The sequence below is a fragment of the Cladophialophora carrionii genome (genome assembly GCF_000365165.1).
Source record: "Cladophialophora carrionii CBS 160.54 unplaced genomic scaffold supercont1.1, whole genome shotgun sequence".
Taxonomy (NCBI): domain Eukaryota; kingdom Fungi; phylum Ascomycota; class Eurotiomycetes; order Chaetothyriales; family Herpotrichiellaceae; genus Cladophialophora; species Cladophialophora carrionii.
The window spans coordinates 2,942,594-2,963,471 of NW_008481816.1; the positions used below are offsets into that span (position 1 = coordinate 2,942,594).

Here is a 20,878-nt window from a genome sequence, read left to right on the forward strand (position 1 = left end):
TACGAAATGAATACAACACAATGGAATGTGCGATGCGATGCGATGTAATGCTATGCGACGTCTCCAACCATTCCCCCTGTTCTACAAGCTCCAAGACTGACCTCCGAACCGTCTCCCGAAAATACCGTGTGCGTGTACTCCATCACTGCTTGCTCGTGCCGTGCCATGCCATGCCATGCTTCACGGATTATTCAACAATAGCTCACAACCTCGCCTCTGCCGCCCCGACCCCGATGTCCCTACTCGTACTCTCCTGCCTTCTCAGCTCGGCTAGCTCGTTGGCCCCGGCCAGAGCCAGCACAACCTCATCTTCATCTTCATCTTCGTTGTCGGCAAATCGACCGATCGTCCCGGGAAAGCGTCCCTCGCGATATCTGGCCCACGCGTCCTCGACGACCTCCAGGGCATCATACCCGAACAAGAACTGCTGAAAGACGGGATCGCGCCATCGATTCTGGTATCCCTCAAAGGGCGCGTCGTTCCACGCGAGCAACTGCCTGTCCCGTTCGCGCTGGCGAGGCCCGTCGTGGAGATGGAAGATTTCACGCCCGAGGTGCGAACTGCCCGTGACGACGCGCGTGGTGCGCGGCTTCCGGAGACCCTCGTAGATGGCGAGCACGTCGGCGAGTTGGCCGCGGCGCTCGATCTTGTCCAACAGGTGGCCCAGCACGGCGCCGTCCTCGACGGCCTGCGCGGCGCCCTGGGCCAAATAAGGGAGGGTGGCGTGGCAGGCGTCGCCCAGCAGCGTGAACCGCCCTCCCGGGTGACTCCAGCTGCTCATCTCGCGCGAGTTCTGCAGTCGCCATTTCGACGTGTCGTTGCACAGGTCCAGCAGGGCGCGGAGCTGCGGGTCCCACTTCTCGAACAGGGCGTGCATCTCCTCGCGGTCGGCTTTTTGCTGGTTCACAAACTCCGGCAGGTTGTCCGGGCACGCGATCACGACGTTGTACAGGTTGCCGCCCTTGAGCAGGTAGCACACGGCGTGGCTGTCCGGGCCCATCCAGTAGTTGATGTTCGGGGTCGAGGCGAGGTCGCGGAGCACGGGGTGTTCGCGCATCCGGTCCGCGGGAACGACCATGCGGTACGCCAGATCGCCCGTCAGGTGTGGCGGGTCCGGGCGGCCCAGGAGGGCTTCTCGACAGACCGACTTCAGGCCGTCGGCGCCGATGATGAGGTCTGCCACAAAGGGCTCCGGTCGGTTCTTGATGTGCACGGCTGGCGTGGCAAAATCGATTTCGGTTACAAACGAGTCCAGGATGATCTCCACCCCTTGACGCCGGGCTTCTTCGACGAGGATTCGGTGGTAATCGGCCCGGTGTATGTGCAGGTATGGATAGCCGTAGGTGGATTCACAGTGCGGAATCAGGGGCTGGGTCGACAGGACCTTGCCGTCGCGGTAGGAGCGCAGGATGAAACTTTGTGGCCGCACCGAGACGGCTTCGAGGGCGGGCAGAAGACCCCAGCGGGACAGAATGCGGGTGCTGTTCGGGGGAACCTGGATCCCAGCGCCGACCTGTATACACGGTGTCAGGGCGGGACGGAGGCACATCAGTGAAATGGGCATGGCTCGGTCGCACTCACCTCTCCCAGGGCGGGAGCTTGTTCGAGGATTGTGACTTTGTGGCCGCCTCTGACGATTGAGATTGCGGCAGCTAGACCACCCAGGCCCGCGCCAACGATACACACGTGGAGATGAACTTTGCCCATGATTTCTGGCTCTGCTCGTTGCGCGACGAAAGGCGCACCCGTTTGAGACGGTGCCGGTAATAAGGCTGTCCCTGATCAGGGGCTGATGACGTAATCCCCACAGTGTCGAGATCTTCGCAAAGGAAGATTCCGAAAAACTCGCCAAAGACTCGCAACGGGACAGGCAGACGAGATCTCGGAATCGTCCGATAAGTTTCCGTTAGCCGGGCGGTATCACAGGCGGATGCTGTTCACTGTCTTTTGCGTGATGGAAATCTCGTAATCTGCCGACAGTTCTCATTCACTGGTATTATATCCTCCTTGCCTCGATGTTCAAATAGCGCACTCTCAATACCGTGCTGAGTGCCGAAAGTACCTGTGACATATCCCCCCTCCCCCAGCGGAAAAGAATTCGCATGTGGCCCACAGACTCGAAAGACCGTTGCGAGAGACCCAGGCCCACACCCGCCGTCTGTTTGAGGGACCGAGTCTGACAGCGAGACAGTCCATGGTGGCCTTGTACCTTCGTACAGGGTCCTCGTACAGAGCACATATTGTAGAGAGACGGCGGCTGCCACGGATTGGCGCAGTTTCTCTCGGGCTGCACACTCTGCCGCTGCCGGAGCCACGCCATCGGAATATTCCTTATCACGTACAAGTAAGCGGCGAAGGGTGCATTAGGAATACCTTGGCTTTCGTCTGCCGCCAGCACGCCACCTGTCATATTGTCATACTGGTCATCTGACGGTCCATCTGCGCGGTTTCGTGGCGGCTGCGCTTCATCGTCGGTTCCAGTCCTCGGCAGTGAAGTTTCCTCCGGCTTAGAGGTCCTCTCACGTGACTCGACAGCCCCAGACGATGATCGAGCACTTCCAGAGCGTGCGCCTGGCCTGGTGGATACGCTGAAGCTGGGGAAGGAGAGTTATACGAGTATATAGTGTCGAATCTGCGAGGAAATACACTCCGGAAAGTCACCCCTGGTAGGCGGGCACTGTTTGTCGTGAGCACCAGCTGGCCCCCGGGATCCAACTCTCACCCTCTGGCTGTCCAACTAGAAGGCCATTCCCTCAAACACAATAGACGTTGAGTCAAGTGATGTGCCGAGGGAGCATGTCAGGCACAAGAAGCGTTGCACACGGGTAATCTAAACAGGAGACTTCAGGTCAATGGACATTAATTGAAGTTTCGGACGAGCACTCGATGCTCGTCACAATGGTTCACTATTCTATGGATAGTCTAGACGAGCGAGCTGTAGATAACAATACTTGCGAACGACCCTCCAACGGCACCTACTGCACCACTATCAATGCCCACCAGCGTTGTTCGCACAGCTGAACGGCTTGGTAGTCGTCCCGTTCCTCACCATGCTGTGTACACTGGCCCAGGTGCCGACTCCGAACAGGAGGAGCGCGAAAATGATGTTCATGACATTGACCAAGAAAAGGATCCGCTTGCCCAATGTCCACTTGCGCCACTCACGGACATTGTTCATATTCATCCAAAACATTCCCGACAAGCCAAACGTGAACCAAGATGCGAACAGGGCAGACGTGAGGCTCAACAGGTCGCCGAAGACAGGAACAGCTTCAGCGATCAACCAGGCGCCCAACCACGAGAGAGAAACCATGAGCAACCAGATTCGGTATGATGCCCAGCCCTTCTGATGCATGAGGTCGTCCTCCCTCTTGTGCAAGAGCTTGACGTAGAGGAACTTGACGCCGACGTGAGCGTTGACAACACCGGCGATGACGATGGTAGGAATGGCGACACCGTAGGCGATCTTCTTGACGACGGTGCTAGCACTATCCAAGGCTGGACTGGAAACGTTGTTCCCAGCGTAGTAGTAGACCACGACCGCAGTAATGAGGTACATGGAGATGTCGCTACACTGGAGAAATGCAAGGGCCTTGGGAAAGTCTCGGGGATTCCTCAGCTCGGAAATAAAGGTGAAGAAAGCGACATGACCGGCATACGCGAAGACCATATTGGACACCGCGTTGAACCCGGCGTGAAACGTAAGGCCCGGCCGGGGCCAAAATCTGACGACGAGGGCTCCATTAACCATGCCTGGCTTGGTGATGGAAACTCCGACCATGGTGATCATGACAGCGCCGATGATGCTGATGAAACTTGCGATGGAGTAGTAGGAGAGATGCTTCAGAGTCCGTGGCAGGGTGAAGAGGAGGCTCGGGATCGTACCGACCACCATCCAGAGGATAGTGCAGGCTCCGTGTCCGGTGATGGCGTTCATCATGATGGAAAAGGTCAAGATGTGACTGCCCATGATAAAGACGTAGAACGCAAATTGACCCCAGCCAAGAATCCGACCTCCCCATTTGCCAAAGAGGACCTCGCCGGCACAGGCGAAGGAATGGATATGAGGATGGTGCATCTTAAACTGGCCGATGACGAAGCCAGTGTAGGAAGCCATTGCGCCGAGGCAGACGAGCAAAATCAAGCCTGGGACGATGCCCAGATCAGCCATGGCCCTGGGAAGGGAAAGGATTCCAAGCGAGATTGTTTCGGCGACCATGACCATTCCAGCTTGCCACCAGATCATGCTCTTGTATTCCACGCCGCCTTCGATGCGACTGGCCATGGGATCGTGCTTTTCTGGATCCACGTTTCCATCCTTGGGCAAGGTGCCGTTGCCGCCATTGTTACCGTCGAACAACGTGTTGCCAGTAAGGCCAGGACTGAGGCCAGGCAGTCCAGAATTTGAGGATGCTTCACTGCCACGAGAAGTGGTGTTGCCGCCGTTTCCAGGAAGGCCCTGGGGATTGGAAAGGTTACTCATGGTCAAAGTAGACTTAGGATCGAACGGTGGTATCTGATAGAGCGTATGCTGTGAGTGCTCTAAGGATGGGTGGAGAGTAGCCGATGGCTGGAGCAAAGGGTCGAGGAAGGGGTCGGCTCTCCCCCAAGGGATAGATGTGTGAAGAATAAGAGCTTGGGCAAAGTAGAGCTGATGATGACAGCGCAGCGCCAGAAGGGACAACGGCGCGCCTTCTTGTAGAAATTCTGCAGGAGGGATCTGCAGCATTTGCTGGGCAAGAGCCACGACGTTATGATGGCCAAGGCAGTATTTGAGCTTCGGTCAAGCGCTACGCTGAGACAGCTCAAGCAGCCAAATAAATTCTTGCGCAGACATAGCTGTGTTCAATGATGGTACGGGCCAGTTACTGGCTTCCTTGCAAACATCGCTGGATCCGTGCTTGTCGCTCGATACTCGCCGGGTCGCGCCGAAGAAAGGTTGGCCAACGAGCGTCGACGATCTCAAAGCTTGAGCCAGTGACAAGAAATCGTCAGGCTACGCTTTACCGGCCGATGAAAATCTTATTTGTTGGCCGGCGATTCTGTTCCGATGACGGGATTGTGCCCAGACATCAACTTCGAGTCGCTCTCGAGCGTGTCCGCTGGGCCATCTGAACTCTCGTTAGGATTTTCTTCGGTTGACCGAGGACCTTGCACTTACCGTATCTCGAGTACAGCTTTCTCTCATACTCATCAGTGAATCCGGCTTTTCCGGTCTCCACGTCCCGGCGTGAGACACCTAACTTGCTTTTCGGCAGACCCATCGAAGCTAGAAAGCTGACACTTTCTCTCCACTCCAGATCTTTCCTCTTGTTGTCCCACTTCAGTTCTTCGGCCATCAAGTCGATCACTTTAGGCAACGCTTCCAGCGCGGCCTGAGCGTTCAAGAACGCCAGTCGGGTCCTTCGAGCAATCACATCGACGGCTCGCTGGGCGAATTCATGTCTCACGGCATACCGAACCTCGCCGTCTATGAATGGATACAGCGCAGAAATCCGCTTGCCCCGGACAGGAAATCTTTCGTCGGTCGGACTCGAGAGCGCCGCCACTGTCCAAGCACGGTCCCCGTACGACTCAGCGAGATGCTTGGCAACCTCTGTTTCGATGCCAAAATGCTGAATTAAATTGATAAAAAGAGTCTTGGAGAAGCCGTGGGCACCCACAAGGCGGACCTGGTGTGTTTGGCAACTGCCATCAAGAGGAGCAGCGTCGTCGATCTTCTCGGTGCCGCTGATCCGTGTAGGGGTCGTTAACGGGCTGGTCTGCAAGGCGAACTGCTTGATGGCCTCGTCGACCGCATCTTCTGCCATTTGGCGATATGTCGTCCATTTGCCACCGGCACAAGTGAGTAGCCCGGATGGCGACACGGTCACCAAGTGATTCCGAACCAGCGATTCTGTATTCTTGGCCTTCGGATCCTTGACCAAGGGTCGGATACCAGACCAAGCAGCGAGGACATCTCCCCGTCGAACGTTGATATCTGGGGACAGATAGCCTTTGATCTCGTTCAAGATCCAGCCAATCTCATCCTCTCCCGCGATGGGATGTTGAGTGATGCTGCAAGCGGCATCGGTCGTTCCAGCAATGGTATTGCCCTGCCAGGGTAGGAAAAAGATGACCCTGCCATCTGACGTTGACGGATCGATCAAGCCCATAGAGTTCTTCTGGGGGCTGTAATAGCCCGGCAGGACTACATGGACCCCGGAGCTAGGAGCGACTATTTCCTGCACGGTATGATCGTCCATCTTCCGGATCGAGTCGCAGAAAGGCCCGGTTGCGTTAATGACACCCTTGGCGCGTATCGTGATAGGTGTCGTGGGCTTGCCGTCCTTGTCGGCGATCACGTCTCGAACCACTGCTCCATTAAGTCTCCCGCTCTCGTCTTTTGTCAAGCTGGTGACCTCCATGTGGTTGACCACAGTTGCGCCATACAATGCCGCCGTAGCGGCAATCGACACGTTCATGCGGCTGTCATTGTGAGCGCCGTCATAGTAGACCAGCGCCCCCACCAAGTTCTCCTTCTTGAGCATGGGGAACGCGTCCAGCGCCTTGCTCTTGGTCAAGAAGTAGCTAGTCTCGATGCCTTCACTGCCGGCCAGCCAGTCATACATCTTTGTGCCGGCCCAAAAATAAGGTGCTTGCCACCATTTCTGCAGAGGGATCATGATGGGAAGCCAGGTTGACAGGTGAGGAGCCGTATCGAGAAAATACTTCCTCTCGCGCAGAGCCTCTTTGACCAAGGAATACTGGTTATAATCAAGCTCCCAAACAGCCTTTTCAAGATACCGGACACCGCCATGAACGAGCTTTGTGCTCTTGCTGCTCGTTCCCGCGGCGAAGTCATCGCGCTCCACAAGGGCGACTTTCAGCCCACGGGTGGCAGCATCGAGGGCGATGCCTGAACCTGTGGCGCCTCCTCCAATGACCAGGAGATCGTACGGCTCACCTGCAGCCTGTTCCGCCGGCAAGGTCCTGTCTCTTTCGTCGCTCGTTGCGCCTCTCAACCGGTCAAAGCTATTCCTCAATTGCTGAGTGATTGGTATTTGCGATGCTCCTCCCACAAGTCCACCACTTTTCCTCAGGTCGGAGATTTGCTCGGCACGAGACTTGATGAGCGGAAAGGTCGGCGGAATGATGGTGCCATCTTCCGTTCGAGGGATAGGAACAATGGCGCCCTGTGAGCCCGGTACGTTGATGGGACGGTATGAGAGATAGAAGATGGTCCCGCCAACCCCAGCGAGGGCGGCACTGGAGTAGAGGAGGGGCCTGATGAGGCGACGGGCTGAAAAGGTGCGTCCGGTAGAGGCCATGGGTTCTGGTAAACAGGATGAGTCGCGGCCCAATCGCGCGTCGGACGTTCAAACGATCAACTGTGGCGATGCTCGTGATCAAGGAGGGCTTCTTGCAGTGGAAGTCATTCCTCCCACAGTGCCATCATCCCTGAGTAGCAATCCCAAAGCTCTGAAATATAATGATCCAAGAACTCGGCGGCTTTTGACCCGGCGGGATTGCGGCTAAATTGGGTGAGGTGAGTTTGTGTTGAGCGTCTGCGGAGCGAAGGGTCGACGGAGGCGCAAGGAAATTGTAGCAGGGCCTGAAGCGAGGCGAGATGAGACGGGACAAGAGTACTCTGAGGCGATCACAGAAACGGTGTGCAGGAGCTGAGTGTCTTGGGATGTCGACCTGACGGAAAGGAAGCACCCCTTCCCGCCCTGGCTGATGTTGCTGGAGGAGACGGAAGTCGACCTGAAGCCTGCCTGCAGCTCGTCGTCATGGTTCATGGCACGCACTTTGCCCGGATGCACGTCGGTGACAGATGGCCGAACAGCGGGCACGTGGGTGCGCAGAGGGGAAGGTCAGTGGTTGAGTTAAGCATGGGGCTTGCCTGCACCCAGTCAACCCGGGCCTTTGGGGGCTTGGCTTAGGCCCGAAGCCGCACTATTGGGTGCCCTAAGCGAGCCCATGGCGCCTTCTCGGGCGTGAAGAGCGAGAGCACGACCTCTCCAAGGCCCCTTGGGCCCGTGACCAGCTTGGGCACGGAGATTCACATTGCACATGTGAAGCACTTGAAAGATGGCCGAGGACATTGTGATAGACGGCATGTGCTTTTTCACGTTACAGAGGCTCGAGTTGATGCTTGAAATTATGCTATGTTCATTCAGATCTGGTGGCTGACACTGGATGCTGGATTCCATAATCTTTGGCCGAGATGCTCAGTGCGCCGGCCACAGACAGGATGCAGATCCAACTTTTGGTGATGAAGACAATTTTGCCTCGAATTGCTCAATCGAGAGATGTTGGTGATGCAAAAGATTTAATTTTGGGCCAAAATGTCTCTTGGTGCCGCAACTGAATCGTAAATCAAGGCTTTTCCGCGTGCCCGTTGACCACCTGCTCAGCGTTCTTCTCCAAGAGATCAAAATTTATCTTCCTGGCTGGAACGCTGTCGGCGTGGGTTTCCATGTTCAATTTCGACGGGGTTGTCGCTGCTTCGCTGGCCTCTGCTGCCGTCGTCGACGTCCGCAAGGGACTGTTCGGACTGTCTGGTCCGTTCAGATTCAAGCGCTCCAAGGCTTCGAGTTCGGCTTCGGAGAACTGGCGTAAATGCTTGGGGCGGAAAGGCACGGGAGTTGAGACGCGCGAGGAGAGGAACTGGGGGGCCAATGTTAGCTCTAATAACAGGAGGGAGGAGTCACGTCGACGGTGCAGGGATGGACATACCGAGCTGGCCGCGCTCAACAACGCAATTAAACTGGCTTGGACCACATCCTCATGGATGCCCACGCCCCAGACTTTTTCATTCGAACCACTCGCCGTACACTCTATGTACGTCGCGGCTTTCACTTCCCTACCCTCTCCAATCGCATGTTCCTTGTAATCTGCGACGTCGAGGTCGATACCGAGCGAGTGCAATGCGTTGGCAAGGGAGGAGATGGCGCCGTTCCCAACACCGACGACGGGATGTTGAACACCGTCGATGGCGATTATACCGGCGAATTGACGCTTCGCGGCCGAGGTATTCTGCGCGGGCGCCTGAGTCTGGGGGGGTTGGCCACGAGAAGATTTTGGCGGGGCAGGGGACGGTGACCGCACGGCTGTGATGTTATAATCGATGAGCGTGAAGCGCGGGTTCTCTTTCAGATGGTAGGATTGCTCGAACAAGGCTTGGATCTCGCGCGGCAGGAGTTCGCGTCCTTTGGCGTCGGCTTCCTTCTGCACAATCTTGCTGAATGCGACTTGGAGGCCGCGGGGCAGGTCGAGTTCGAGACTGCGTTGGATGATCCAGGCCACGCCGCCTTTGCCGGACTGTGAGTTAACACGGATGACTGCCTCGTACGTGCGGCCGATGTCTTGCGGGTCGAGGGGTAGGTAGGGCAATTCCCAGGGATCTTCGGGTCCTCTTCCTTCCTTCTTGCGGAGTTGGAACCCTTTTTTGATGGCGTCCTGATGTGAGCCGCTGAACGCGCAAACAACCAACTGCCCGCCATACGGCCAGCGCTCGTTGACAGGAATTTTAGTCGACTCCTCACACACACGGATCACCTTGTTGATGTCGCTGAAGTCGATATTCGGCCAGATCCCCTGCGTGTACAGGTTCAGGGCCAAAGTGACCAGATCAACATTTCCCGTCCGCTCGCCGTTGCCGAACAGGGTGCCCTCAACTCGATCTGCGCCAGCCATCTGCGCTAGTTCCGCGGCAGCAACCGCGCATCCTCGATCATTGTGAGGATGAACCGAGACGCAGAACTTTTCGCGCTCGGTCATATGCGTGCAGAAATACTCCACCTGGTCGGCGAAGATGTTGGGGGTGGCCATCTCGACCGTTGCGGGCAGGTTGAAGATAATCTTCGAGTCTTCGGTCGGGCCCCAGGCCTCCTTGACAGCTTCGCATACCCGTACGGCGAATTCGGGCGATGTATCTGAGAAGGTCTCTGGGCTGAACTCATACAGCCATTCCGTCCCGGCATGACTCGGGTCGTCTTTTGTAATTGAGCGGGCGAATTGGGTGCACTTGACAGCCAAAGCTAGAGTCTCTTCCTCGGTCATGCCAAAGACAATCCTGCGGAAGCACTCGCTCGTCGCGAGGTATAGATGTAGGATTGCCTTTTTCGCGCCTCTCAAAGATTCCACTGTTCGTCGTATGAAGTCCTCGCGGCAAGGAGACAAAACTTGCAAGTATACATCGTCCGGAACAACGCCCGGAGTGTCGACCAGGCTTCTCGTAAAATCGTAGTCGGTCTGTGAAGCGGAAGGAAACGAGACCTCGATCTCCTTGTAGCCGAGTTCGACGAGCATCTTGAAGAAGCGCAGTTTCTGTTCACCGTCCTGCCTCGACGTCAGTCTTGACGGCACAAACCCCGTCTGTAGCCGCATACCATAGGATCCACTAAGCTCTGGTTTCCATCTCGCAAATCTGTGGCGAGCCACCGTGGGGGCTTGTCGTTGGTTCTCGAGGGCCATTGTCGGTTGGGTAGGTCAAGTGGCTTGAACTTGCGGTATTTCTTCCAAGGCTCACGAAGCCTGTGGGTTTGTTAGTAGATGCGGTCAAAGCAAAGCAGCCCGCAGCGGTCATAAACATACATAGGCATGTTGGCGGAGCCTCCTCGAGTATTTCTCTCTAGAACCAAATCTTTCGACAAGCGAGTGTCTGAGTCACTGCGCTTGGTGGTGGTGCTGAGCGCGAGCCAGCGTTGGCTTCGAAAGGGTCCGAGTTATTCTGGTACCGGCCAATTCAAAGGGAAGCCCAGGCAGATAAGACAGCGGGAAAAACAGCAAATGCTATGCTTATAGTGAGAATATGAGTCAATCGACCCAAAGGCCCAAGAGGCAAAAAGTTTTCGAACAGCGGCCGCAAGGCGGGGCAGCGCACACAAACGTCCAGGGTGCAAACGGGCTCAATGGCGTCTGCAGGTGGAATCGGATTGTGCGGGTATCAGTGTGGGGTACATCAAGGCACCCAAGGCACGCCCAGCAGTTAATTACGTACCGAGGATATGCACCCCGGCCGTGCAGCCAACGAGCTAGTTACGGGGGTCCAGGGGAGCCTAGGTGTCCTCCGGACCGTGCACACCGTGGCTGCGATACACGATGCAGTACTCAGGCAGGTACATAAGTACTCTAGTGCAGGTGACGGCTTCAGGTACCTGTATTTGCTGCCCTGGTATCACATTTCGCTCTAAGCAATGTGCCAGACGACAATGCGACTAGTCTATCAATATACAGTAAACCCTCCGAGACTCCCACTGGCTGGCACTCGGCTGTGCTCCAACACCTTGCCAGCTGCCGAGAATGCCCTATGTCCATATTGATTACGGTTGGATCCGACGGGGTTTTTCACCAAAAGCCCACAGCCCAGCCATATCGTCCTGTCCCAGACCATACTCTCGTTACCTCTTCAGATGCGGTCTATACCTGTAGAAATAGGCCCCGCAAGTGACGCGATTGGCTTCAGTGGTCTCGGCCCTATTTGCTCTTCATTTGACGCGGAAGAGGCGGGGGTGGTGGCCACGACGAATATCGTATCTTGCCCTGCTTTGTCGACGGACGGAGAAGCAGATCGACGCTTCCGCTTCGGTCCATTGGAGGCTGATCTATGTCGACTGACTCTCAGCGACTGCGATCGCGGCGCAGCTGGCAGCAGGAGGCTTGCTTCAGCAGGAACGCCCATCTCTCGTGGTTTCCGTGGGCTGATGTACTCTCTGCTGTGATGGATACTCGGCTCCGTAGTGCTTCTGGCAGAAGTGCTTTCCGAGCAGGTCCGAGGTCGTTGCCGTGGCTCTTGCCAAAGCTTCGTGTGGGCACCACCAAGTGTACTGCCGTTCGCTCCGGCTTGGTTAGCAATATCGGTGTTCTGGAAGTCAGCGCTCAGCTGAGGAGTGTTTGTTGGAGGCCGAGTGCCGATGCCACTCGCCGGGCTGTTCGAGGCACTGAGGGCTTTGAACAGTTGCTCTCGGCGAGCCGGACTCAGCGCCTGCACAATCTCGTCAGGATTGGCTTCATTCACTTGCTGCTCGAAGCTGGTTCGCTCGACGCTGACTCCAGACATCTCCGTATTGAAAATACTCTTGTTGGAGGTATAATCGGGCATGGAAACATCGTGACTAGTGGATCTCAACATCGATCGCCACTGCTGTATCGCCGCTGGGCTCTGGTGTGAACTGACGAACGGGTCGTCGTCTTGCAATAGGGCCCTGCCGACAAGGTGTTGTTCTGTTGATACGTTCTTCAGTCCGTCCAAATCGAAGCCTTTGCTGCTTGGGCCATGCTGAAAGCTCGGACGATTCTGAGGATCTAGGACCTTCTGATGCTTGTCATTAGCAGAGAGCTGCTTGCTGCGTGAGGCGATAGGCGGTAAACGCTGCGGTGAATGTGAATGCGCTTCATGGCCTGGAATGCCGAAGACGCGAGATCCAATTGGTCCTAGTCGCGATGCTTTCTTCTGCACATCGGCGAACATCTTCGCATTCGGCCAAGCGATCTGCGAGTACTCGAGGATATCTGATGAAGTGTCAGAGAACAACCGCCGGAGGAAGTCATGGCTCGACTCACCCTGTGGGGCATGCTGGAAGGAAAAGGCAACGACATCGCGAAGTCGGTCAAACCTGGCTGTCGAGGGTGCCGGGGGGGTATTTTCCCTCAAGACTCCCTCTGCGATCACGACCTTGATCCGACCAATGAGCTCACCTGGCTCCCAGTCTGGCTGTTGCAGGATCTCTCGGTGGAATCTGGGAAACCGAAGATATTGGCCGTTCCGGTCTATTTCATTAGCAGGTCCTTGGAGAAGCAGAGAAGGACATGAACAACCTGAATCACCTGTGCCGAATTAGCCAAAGCAGGGAGCAGTCGAGTCGATCATATCGTACCGATCACTTCTGGCCAGATGTTGTCGTCGAACGTACGCTGACTGCAGTCCTCGGTTAGACCAGGCACAGCGTCAGGACTGACATCCTTACGCCACCAACACCCCGTCCAGGTATACACGAGATTCAAATAGAGCGGACTCGTCTGGAGTTTTATAACTGAGCAGAAGCTGAGACGGCTTGGGCTTCTCCCAGCTGTGGATTGAAATCCTGAAGGACGCGCCACGCTCAAGGCTCGCAACGAACGAGGTCAGAATGGGAATTAGTGTCATGGATTCGAAGCGGTTTCTGTGCTTGTCTGCCGTGGCTTCTCCTACGCTACCCACATCTGGAAAGGTCAGCAGGATCCCTGTTGTTGGAAGACCAGTGCACTAACTCTGGTCAAGCACGAAACATTTTGTGTCGAATTCCTGGATAGGGGTTCTGCAGTCACCAGGAAACAGCAGGACGTCCCAGTTCTGATACCGCATGGCGACTATCGGCCGAGGATGTGGAATAGCAATGAAGCATCACAGACTGCAAGAAGAAAGGTGGGAAAGATGACATCCCGAGCACGCCTCTTGACTTACACCGGTTGTGGTTGCCCCAGCGTCGATCGACCCTTGATGCAAGAGCTATGGGGAGGAACGGAGCGCAGGGATTCGTGTGACATGTGCAAGAGAAGTTGCCCACGGCTTTGACATGGAATGGAAGCTGCGCCTTGACTCTGCTGGAAAAGTAGGACCAACTCAGATCCAGCCAGCCCCTTTGAAGATGTGATATCACTTCGACACAGAACGCCTGATCATCACTGCGATAGCGAGCGATGGGAGAGGATTAGCCTTGAATGATGAGGCCATAGCCGTGCCGAAAGCCAGAAGCCCTTGAGGCGAATGAGGATCCAGCTTACCACAACATGTATCCGTACAGACGTGGACGCAGCCTTGCTTGACTTGCGGTCTCGAGAGAGACATCCGCAAGAGCCTCCCCAATCTTTTCTGAAAATCTGCCGGCCAAAGCATTGCAAAGCGAGGGAAGACGCAAGTGCGAGAGCTGTGTGGCCGATTTCGAGGCTTCGACAAATTTGGAAGAAGTACGATAAACCCGGTGACCATTCCTATGTCAGCTACTACCACATTCGACCCAGGAACATATGTCCAACCAACAAAATCATTTTCGTCTTGAGCAGCGGGTATTGTAATAAACAAAAGCAAGTATTTCCAGAAGGCGCAGCCATTTTCATGCACAGACGCGCCCGCCAACGATGCATGAGCCGCCAAAGGGCCAGATCAAAAACGCCAAAGCATTAGGCTAGTAATTGGTACAAAGCATCGTCTCCATCGATCTAATATCCCTATTCATTGGTTTCGACGCCAAAGTCTCCTCCAATGCCCATAGGATTGTCGAAGTTGAACGTGTCCTCGGTCGAGGTATTGAGGAAACTGTCAAAGTCGAAATTCTCCAAGACGTCGCTGTTTTCCAAAGAGCTGAAATCAAGGTTGAAGTTACCGGCATCATTGAACTCACTGAAACTCTGTTGTGATAGATCTGGCTGGTGCATTTGTGGATTGGGCGGCATCGCTGCGTTTGGCGGTGGTGCCTGGTTAGGGTTGGGCATGCCGGGAGCAGCACCCTTTCCGGCCGAGTTATTGAAACCTTGCGGGTGCACCGGCGTGATGGGCGTGGAAGGTGTGGGCGTTGCAGGTAGTTCAGTCTCCGCAGGGGGGGCGTTTGCCGTTGAATTCTTCTTGGTGGGCCGTTTCTTGGTATTTTCCTCTTTGGCCTTCTTCGTCTTAGGGTTGGGTTTGTTACCAGTGGATGGTGTGGGCGGTGCATTGCCACTTTGAGGAGAGCCACCCTGGTTGCGTGGAGCATTGTTAGCTGCTGGCGCCTGGGGAGGCGGCATTTCGTTCCTCTGTCCAGGGGTGCCCATTGGCTGTGGTTGACCTTGAGACGGGTTCTGAACCATGGGTTGTCCGCCCTGGAACTGACCGGCCATACGGGCCTGCTGCTGACGAGCCATGTTGTTCTGCATTTCCATCGACGTAGGTGGCCTCATGCCCGGACCTCCAGGTACCATGCCTTGGTTGTCCTTCATGAACATCGTCGGGTTGAAGTCGCCTCCGCCGGGGATACCGTTCATAAAGGTCATCGGAGCAGCCGGCGAACCCCTTGCCATGTCCCCAGCGGAAGGCGAACCAGGAAGACCTAGTTGTGGTGTCCGCTTCATCTGGTCGACGGGGTTCGGCGAAGTGCCAGTCCGGCTGCCTGGCGACATGCCTCCAGGCTGCATGCCGACCATAGGCCCGCCGGGGCCGCCATCTCTATTGACGGCATTATCTTGTTCCTGCCGTGCCATCATCAACCTCTTTTTGTTCTGTTGTTCCAGCAACATCAGCTGCATTTGGTAATCTTGAAGAGCATGGTTCCCGCTCTGGCCTCCGCCGGGTGCGCCTTGTAGTTGCTGGCCGGCCATCCTCTGGTTGTACATGTCCATTTGCATGTTGTTGTCGAACTGAGGATTCATGCCTTGCATCATAGGGGATCCAGCGTTGGCCATGTTCATCATGCCATTAGCCATTTGGGCCTGCCACTGTGTTAGCTATGTGAGTGGGCATCCACAATCGTGCACAACTCACCTGCATGGGCTTCTGCGGCATGCCACCATTCTGCCGGAACTGAGGATTATTCATGTTGGGTTGGAAAGCATTCTGGATCATCATGTTTTGTGGCGCCACGTTAGGCATTCCTGGCCGCACATTAGGCATCATGCCACCGTTGAACTGTTGACCGTCGAGTCGTGGTCTCTTGGACGGCGACCCACCGTTCTCGCCTTCGGCCGGCGACGAGGCGCGACCGTTCATGTCTACATCGCCTTGTTCTCGTTGCATCTGCTGTTGCTGCTGAAGCATTTGCGCCTGCTTGAGTTGCTGTACCTGCTGCGGAGTCCTGCGCGATGCAATGTCAGCGACGTTGGGGGCCGGAAAAGTAAGAAGTTGTCCGGGCACTCACATCTTGCTGGCCATCTCCCTTGAGACATTGCCATTGATCATGTTGTTGCGCATGTTGGCTGGCATGAACCGGTTGCCAGCCATCATGCCAGGCCGGGCAAGGTTCTGGCTTTGTTGATTTTCCCGCATGCGCTGGATATTCTGCAGCTAGGTCAGTAGCGCGTCGAGCCCTGCATAGCACCTGTGACATACCTGATGTTGCATCAAATACTGCGCAGCGGTGCCCATGTTCCCGCCTTGACCACCCTGCATCTTACTCGAGCGATGCGCTGTGAAGAGGTCGGAAAAGATACTGAACCATTCGAAGAGGAAGCCGACACCGGGGGTGCTAGCATCTCCCACGTGCATGGGGCGAGGCAGGTCGTCGGGAATATCGTCTTTGGGATCGGTGTCCATGGCATCTCCCTCGACGCCGTTGACTTCTGCATCTTTGCGTCGGCCGGGACTCTGTTTGACCGGAGGTTTTGTACGGAGCTCGAATTCCTTTTCACGCAGCAGGCTTCGAGCGATATCGTAGTGGCCGAGTTTCAGGAAATACTCGTAAATATAGGTGTTTAACTGCGCCTTGACTTGTTCTGGAGAATTGCCCACGTTGACCTGTGTCGCTGGGCTGCCGTTGTTCATCATAATCATTCCACCTCCGACAGGTCCTCCCGCTGCCATGGCCGCGGGATTCATGCCAGCCATATTCATCGTGGCCACCGGCGCGTGGGAAGGTCTAGAGTAGCTCGGTGCGTCGGTCGGACGCAGGTGAAGCGCGAGGAAGACGAGAGAACCTCAGCCGAAGAGGTGTCTCAGGTTGAGTGTCGGAAGGCAATAGTTTGAGTTGTAAATAACGGGCGTGCGGAGAGATTCGGTCGCGCAAACCGGCAGCGACTATCAGACTATGCACAAAAGCCTCATTTTCCGCAGGTAACGATGGAGGGGAATGGTGGTGTTGGTTGACGGATGCTTGAGCTTGATGTGGCTGCGATAGTGAACGGAGGTACAGCAGCGAGAGCCTCTCGACGAAACGCGACCGCCACAAATTATGGAAATTGGGGGTGGCAGGCCGGCTAAAGTGCAGCCAGGCTTGGGGCTGCAGGTGAGTAAGATGGGCAATAGATCCCAGTGTTGGGGCAATGCAATACGAGACTCGAATGATGAGAGCGTGAGATGAAGGTATCAACGGTAAAAGTAAAAGTGACCCGGTCAGAAAGTGAGGTGACAGTGATGTTGCGGTAGTGGCAGGGTTGGCGTGGGCGAGGCGAAAAGGCAGCGAGAAAGGTGAGGTTGGTTTTGGGTACGGTATAGAGAGGGTTTCGGCGCTGGGTAGGCTGCGCTCTGCAGGACCCAGAAACCTGCAACCCTTGGACGTCAAGGTAGTCTGGAGAACCGGGTGATGACTGATGAGCTTCTAGTCAGGGCGCTGGCCGAACATTGAGAGGGCAGCAGACAGCCATCACGGCACTTGCAGGCAAAAAGGCCGCCTATGATTTCTGACTCTGACTCCAACCTGGCCACTCAGAGCACGTCTCGTCTCAGCCCTACGAGCAGTGCCCGCGCAGATTGCAGCACGCCATTCCGCAAATGGAACTACCCATGGTGGGGTGCTTGGCTTTGCACCACACCTCACCTCGACGGCCATCTTTCCAGCACCGCAGGCACTTTCTGATGGAACCAACATCTCTGAAATTCCACACCTCGTTAAATCACTCCGTCCATCGGCAACAACGAGTCATATTCCGCAGAGGCAAATGGTCTCCATCTGAGCTTGCTTGAGCACACTTAGGAGTGCCTACCCCTCAGTCCTGCCGCTGAAACTGCCTCAGGGGTGATCCTGAATCCTTGCCTTTCAGCATAATTGATAGCAGATAATAGGGAAAAGGGGAAAAGGGGTTATCAGCACGTGACCTGTCCATATTACGACTTGTGCCCTGACCACTGGGAGTGCTTGGAGTTGTTTGGAACCGTAGCATGCGATGTTGTTTGCTCTGTGTAGAGGGATGGTGTCCGTTATTCGTCGTCTGGGGGCATCTCATCCTCAATGTATCGATTCAGCGTGACTCGCATCTCCGTAACGTCGTTGCCGCGAAGTACATCGCTCACAAAATGTGCCTCGATTGACATTTGCACCTGGGAGAACGTGAGCATTGCGCTCAACGTCCCGGGTGATATCTGGCCTTACCATTTCCAACGCGCCGCGCAGCACACCGCAGAGGATATTGGAGAACCACAACTCATCTTGAGCTCTTCCATCGTCGGGGAGTTCCACGAAATCCGCCAGGGGGTTCTCATCAAACAGTAATGAAAATTGCTTGTTGTCTGCCGTCCAATTCGTGACTGTGGGTGTGATGTTCAGGAACATTTTAAAGCCGACCTTTGTAAATCTTCAGTCGAGTCGTCTGCAACGCTCAGTCAAGGCTGACCTTCGAAATGATTTCGGCTGTATCCCTGAAATTGCCACAACGACCGGTGTTTGACCTTGCTAAGAAGTCTTCAATGAGTCGCATTCCAATGTTGTATCCCATCTTGTCGAGCTGCAGGTTGACTTGGGCGTAGTCATAATCATAGTCGGTACAGAGCTGGGCGACAATGGTCCCATAGGTGAGCGTTACCAGCTCTGCATTGACCTTGTCGACTCTCGTCCTGCCCGTGTCAGTCGCTGCTGCCGCTAACTAGACTCCGCTTACTTCCAGATTCTGGCGGACGCTGAGTTAGTGAGGCGCCGGATGATCTGTCAGATATGCGCTTACTCTTCGCCCATACGGGCGGCTTTCTGACTCGACGCCATCCGAAGCAAGATACCGCTTTCACCGCAAACGTAGCATCTCAGATAACCCCGATGGAAGAGAACGTAGAGAACGAGTCCGGGAAGCGAGCAGCGATGACAGCCTCGTGCGCCAAGGCTGTCGCTTCCTCGGGGAGTTGAATCGCCGGTTGCCGATCCAAAAAGTTCAGGGCGCAAAGAGCAGTCAACGATATGCCACACTCGTGAAATACACATCTGTCGGCCCCGAGAACGACAGGTCGCTCTACAGTCCTGACCTGACGATCCCGTCGGCATGTCGATCAAACGGCAGGCATCCGACAGCTTTAGCCAGCCACAGGCTTTGGTCAAGAGGCAGAAGTCGAGTTCAGACCTCAAGGACAGCAGAGCCCTGACAGTTGGCGCGAAAGATCAGAATGGCGCCCTCGTGCATTCGGTATGTTCATCCGTAATCTGGTGTAGGGTGCTCTAACATGTCCCCCATAGGCTCTGCGCACCAGCGCCCTCGCTGCACCGATCATGGAACTTACCGGCCACTCTGGCGAGGTCTTTGCGACGAGGTTTGATCCAACAGGACAACACATTGCGTCAGGCTCCATGGATCGATCCATCATGCTGTGGAACACCTATGGACAATGCGACAACTATGGAGTCATGACTGGCCACAAGGGCGCAGTGCTAGATCTTCAGTGGTCGCGCGACTCGAGGACAATCTACTCCGCATCCGCAGACATGACCGTGGCAAGCTGGGATCTCGAAACGGGCTTGAGAATACGCAAGCACGTCGGTCACGAGGAGGTCATAAACTGCTTAGACCTGAGCCGACGAGGTCAAGATCTACTACTCAGCGGCAGCGACGATGGTACAATCGGCATATGGGACCCTCGACAAAAGGCAGCGATCGACTATATCGAGACAGACTTTCCAATCACAGCGGTAGCACTGGCGGAGCAAGGCCATGAGATCTACTCTGGTGGAATTGACAACGACATAAAGGTCTGGGATGCTCGCAAGATGGAGGTCACATATACTCTAAGCGGCCATCAGGACACAATCACATCGCTGGAAGTCTCCCCAGACTCGCAAACACTACTATCCAACTCCCACGATTCCACAGTACGGACTTGGGACATCAGGCCCTTTGCACCAGTCGATCGAGCTGTGCAGACTTACGATGGTGCTCCATCTGGGTTCGAGAAGAACTTGATACGTGCTAGCTGGAGTCCAAAAGGGGACAAGATATGTGCTGGTGCTGGTGACCGAACGGCCGTGGTATGGGACACCCGATCAGCTAAATTGCTGTACAAGTTGCCTGGGCACAAAGGGACAGTGAATGACGTTCGATTCTCCCCGACCGAAGAGCCGATCATTGTTTCTGGCTCGACTGATCGAAACCTGCTTCTGGGAGAACTAGGGAGGTGACGAAACCATCTAAACATCTATCGAACACGTCGGGATTTCAACCTCAGAAGTCAGAATGCTTTCCACCTTTCTCGTTGTTCGACAACAACTACAGCCCCAGCCAGCAGTTTCAAACAGAGTAAGTGTCGGTCAGGCCTCACACCCGATCGGTACGAGGGTGATTCCAACCTGTGCACATCCACGGGTCACGCGAGCCACGTGAGAGACCACCCGCCCTCCCAGTTAAAGCAAAACGCGCTCGGAGCCCCCATCTCTTGACAACACCTCACAAATCGGCCAGAATCGAGTCAAATAGTGCCGGCGGCAGAGCACTTCAAGAAAGTTAGCAAGGGCCGGGCGCTTCTGAGGGCTCTTCAAACGTCGGTACCAACCTGGTCATTTGGACCTGGAAGATTGGGTACGTAGAATTGAAGAAGCCAGTTACAGCTGTCGACTGAGTTGTTACCACCTGTCGGATCGCCAAAACAGCAGAACCTGGTAGCGGCATCGAACTGGGGACCTGTGCCCTCTGCGGCTTGGCACTTGCAGATACACCCAGCGCTGGCTAATCTGTCAGAGCGACAAATTCGCTTGCTTCGTCAATCTGGAGACCCTTAGGGTTCGCACCCAGCAAGGAAGAGTGCAAGAGACATAAGAGCAGTGATGAAAGCCGTCATGATTGATGAGATATTCACGACCTGCTTGACCCTTAGGTGTAGCTCCGAAATCGGATGACAGTCGAAGATATCAATCGGCGTGGCTGTGACTGTGCTATTTTTTTTATACTCCATTAGCTACACTACAGATCTCGTTGAGAACGGAGTACTCAATCAGTCTCTGATGTCGTTGTAGGCATTGGCATCTCACATAACTCTTAC

At 55.3% G+C, this 20,878-nt stretch overlaps 8 protein-coding genes across 8 annotated transcripts; 1 reads left to right on the top strand and 7 right to left on the bottom strand.

Moving 5' to 3' along the window:
- Positions 1 to 202: 202 nt before the first annotated feature.
- On the bottom strand, positions 203 to 1,707 carry G647_01036 (uncharacterized protein; the record flags this gene model as incomplete). The annotated part of the gene is made up of 2 exons (XM_008724438.1): positions 203 to 1,513; positions 1,582 to 1,707. 2 exons carry the CDS (start codon positions 1,705 to 1,707, stop codon positions 203 to 205), a joined length of 1,437 nt encoding a protein of 478 aa, XP_008722660.1.
- Positions 1,708 to 2,989: 1,282 nt separating this feature from the next.
- Positions 2,990 to 4,483, bottom strand: G647_01037 (uncharacterized protein; the record flags this gene model as incomplete). Its single annotated transcript, XM_008724439.1, has 1 exon — positions 2,990 to 4,483. The coding sequence occupies one exon, from the start codon at positions 4,481 to 4,483 to the stop codon at positions 2,990 to 2,992; it is 1,494 nt and encodes a 497-aa protein (XP_008722661.1).
- Positions 4,484 to 5,022: 539 nt separating this feature from the next.
- Positions 5,023 to 7,310, bottom strand: G647_01038 (uncharacterized protein; the record flags this gene model as incomplete). The annotated part of the gene is made up of 2 exons (XM_008724440.1): positions 5,023 to 5,111; positions 5,162 to 7,310. 2 exons carry the CDS (start codon positions 7,308 to 7,310, stop codon positions 5,023 to 5,025), a joined length of 2,238 nt encoding a protein of 745 aa, XP_008722662.1.
- Positions 7,311 to 8,361: 1,051 nt separating this feature from the next.
- Positions 8,362 to 10,589, bottom strand: G647_01039 (2-isopropylmalate synthase; the record flags this gene model as incomplete). The annotated part of the gene is made up of 4 exons (XM_008724441.1): positions 8,362 to 8,652; positions 8,722 to 10,326; positions 10,377 to 10,521; positions 10,582 to 10,589. 4 exons carry the CDS (start codon positions 10,587 to 10,589, stop codon positions 8,362 to 8,364), a joined length of 2,049 nt encoding a protein of 682 aa, XP_008722663.1.
- An 806-nt stretch (positions 10,590 to 11,395) lies between these two features.
- G647_01040 (uncharacterized protein) lies at positions 11,396 to 13,330 on the bottom strand (the record flags this gene model as incomplete). Its single annotated transcript, XM_008724442.1, has 5 exons — positions 11,396 to 12,498; positions 12,550 to 12,774; positions 12,864 to 12,904; positions 12,954 to 13,188; positions 13,237 to 13,330. 5 exons carry the CDS (start codon positions 13,328 to 13,330, stop codon positions 11,396 to 11,398), a joined length of 1,698 nt encoding a protein of 565 aa, XP_008722664.1.
- Positions 13,331 to 14,193: 863 nt separating this feature from the next.
- G647_01041 (uncharacterized protein) lies at positions 14,194 to 16,543 on the bottom strand (the record flags this gene model as incomplete). Its single annotated transcript, XM_008724443.1, has 4 exons — positions 14,194 to 15,426; positions 15,479 to 15,788; positions 15,852 to 15,991; positions 16,043 to 16,543. The coding sequence occupies 4 exons, from the start codon at positions 16,541 to 16,543 to the stop codon at positions 14,194 to 14,196; spliced, it is 2,184 nt and encodes a 727-aa protein (XP_008722665.1).
- A 1,302-nt stretch (positions 16,544 to 17,845) lies between these two features.
- Positions 17,846 to 18,596, bottom strand: G647_01042 (uncharacterized protein; the record flags this gene model as incomplete). Its single annotated transcript, XM_008724444.1, has 5 exons — positions 17,846 to 17,965; positions 18,018 to 18,209; positions 18,259 to 18,478; positions 18,523 to 18,531; positions 18,586 to 18,596. 5 exons carry the CDS (start codon positions 18,594 to 18,596, stop codon positions 17,846 to 17,848), a joined length of 552 nt encoding a protein of 183 aa, XP_008722666.1.
- A 298-nt stretch (positions 18,597 to 18,894) lies between these two features.
- On the top strand, positions 18,895 to 20,021 carry G647_01043 (uncharacterized protein; the record flags this gene model as incomplete). The annotated part of the gene is made up of 2 exons (XM_008724445.1): positions 18,895 to 19,035; positions 19,086 to 20,021. The coding sequence occupies 2 exons, from the start codon at positions 18,895 to 18,897 to the stop codon at positions 20,019 to 20,021; spliced, it is 1,077 nt and encodes a 358-aa protein (XP_008722667.1).
- Between the last annotated feature and the right edge of the window lie 857 nt (positions 20,022 to 20,878).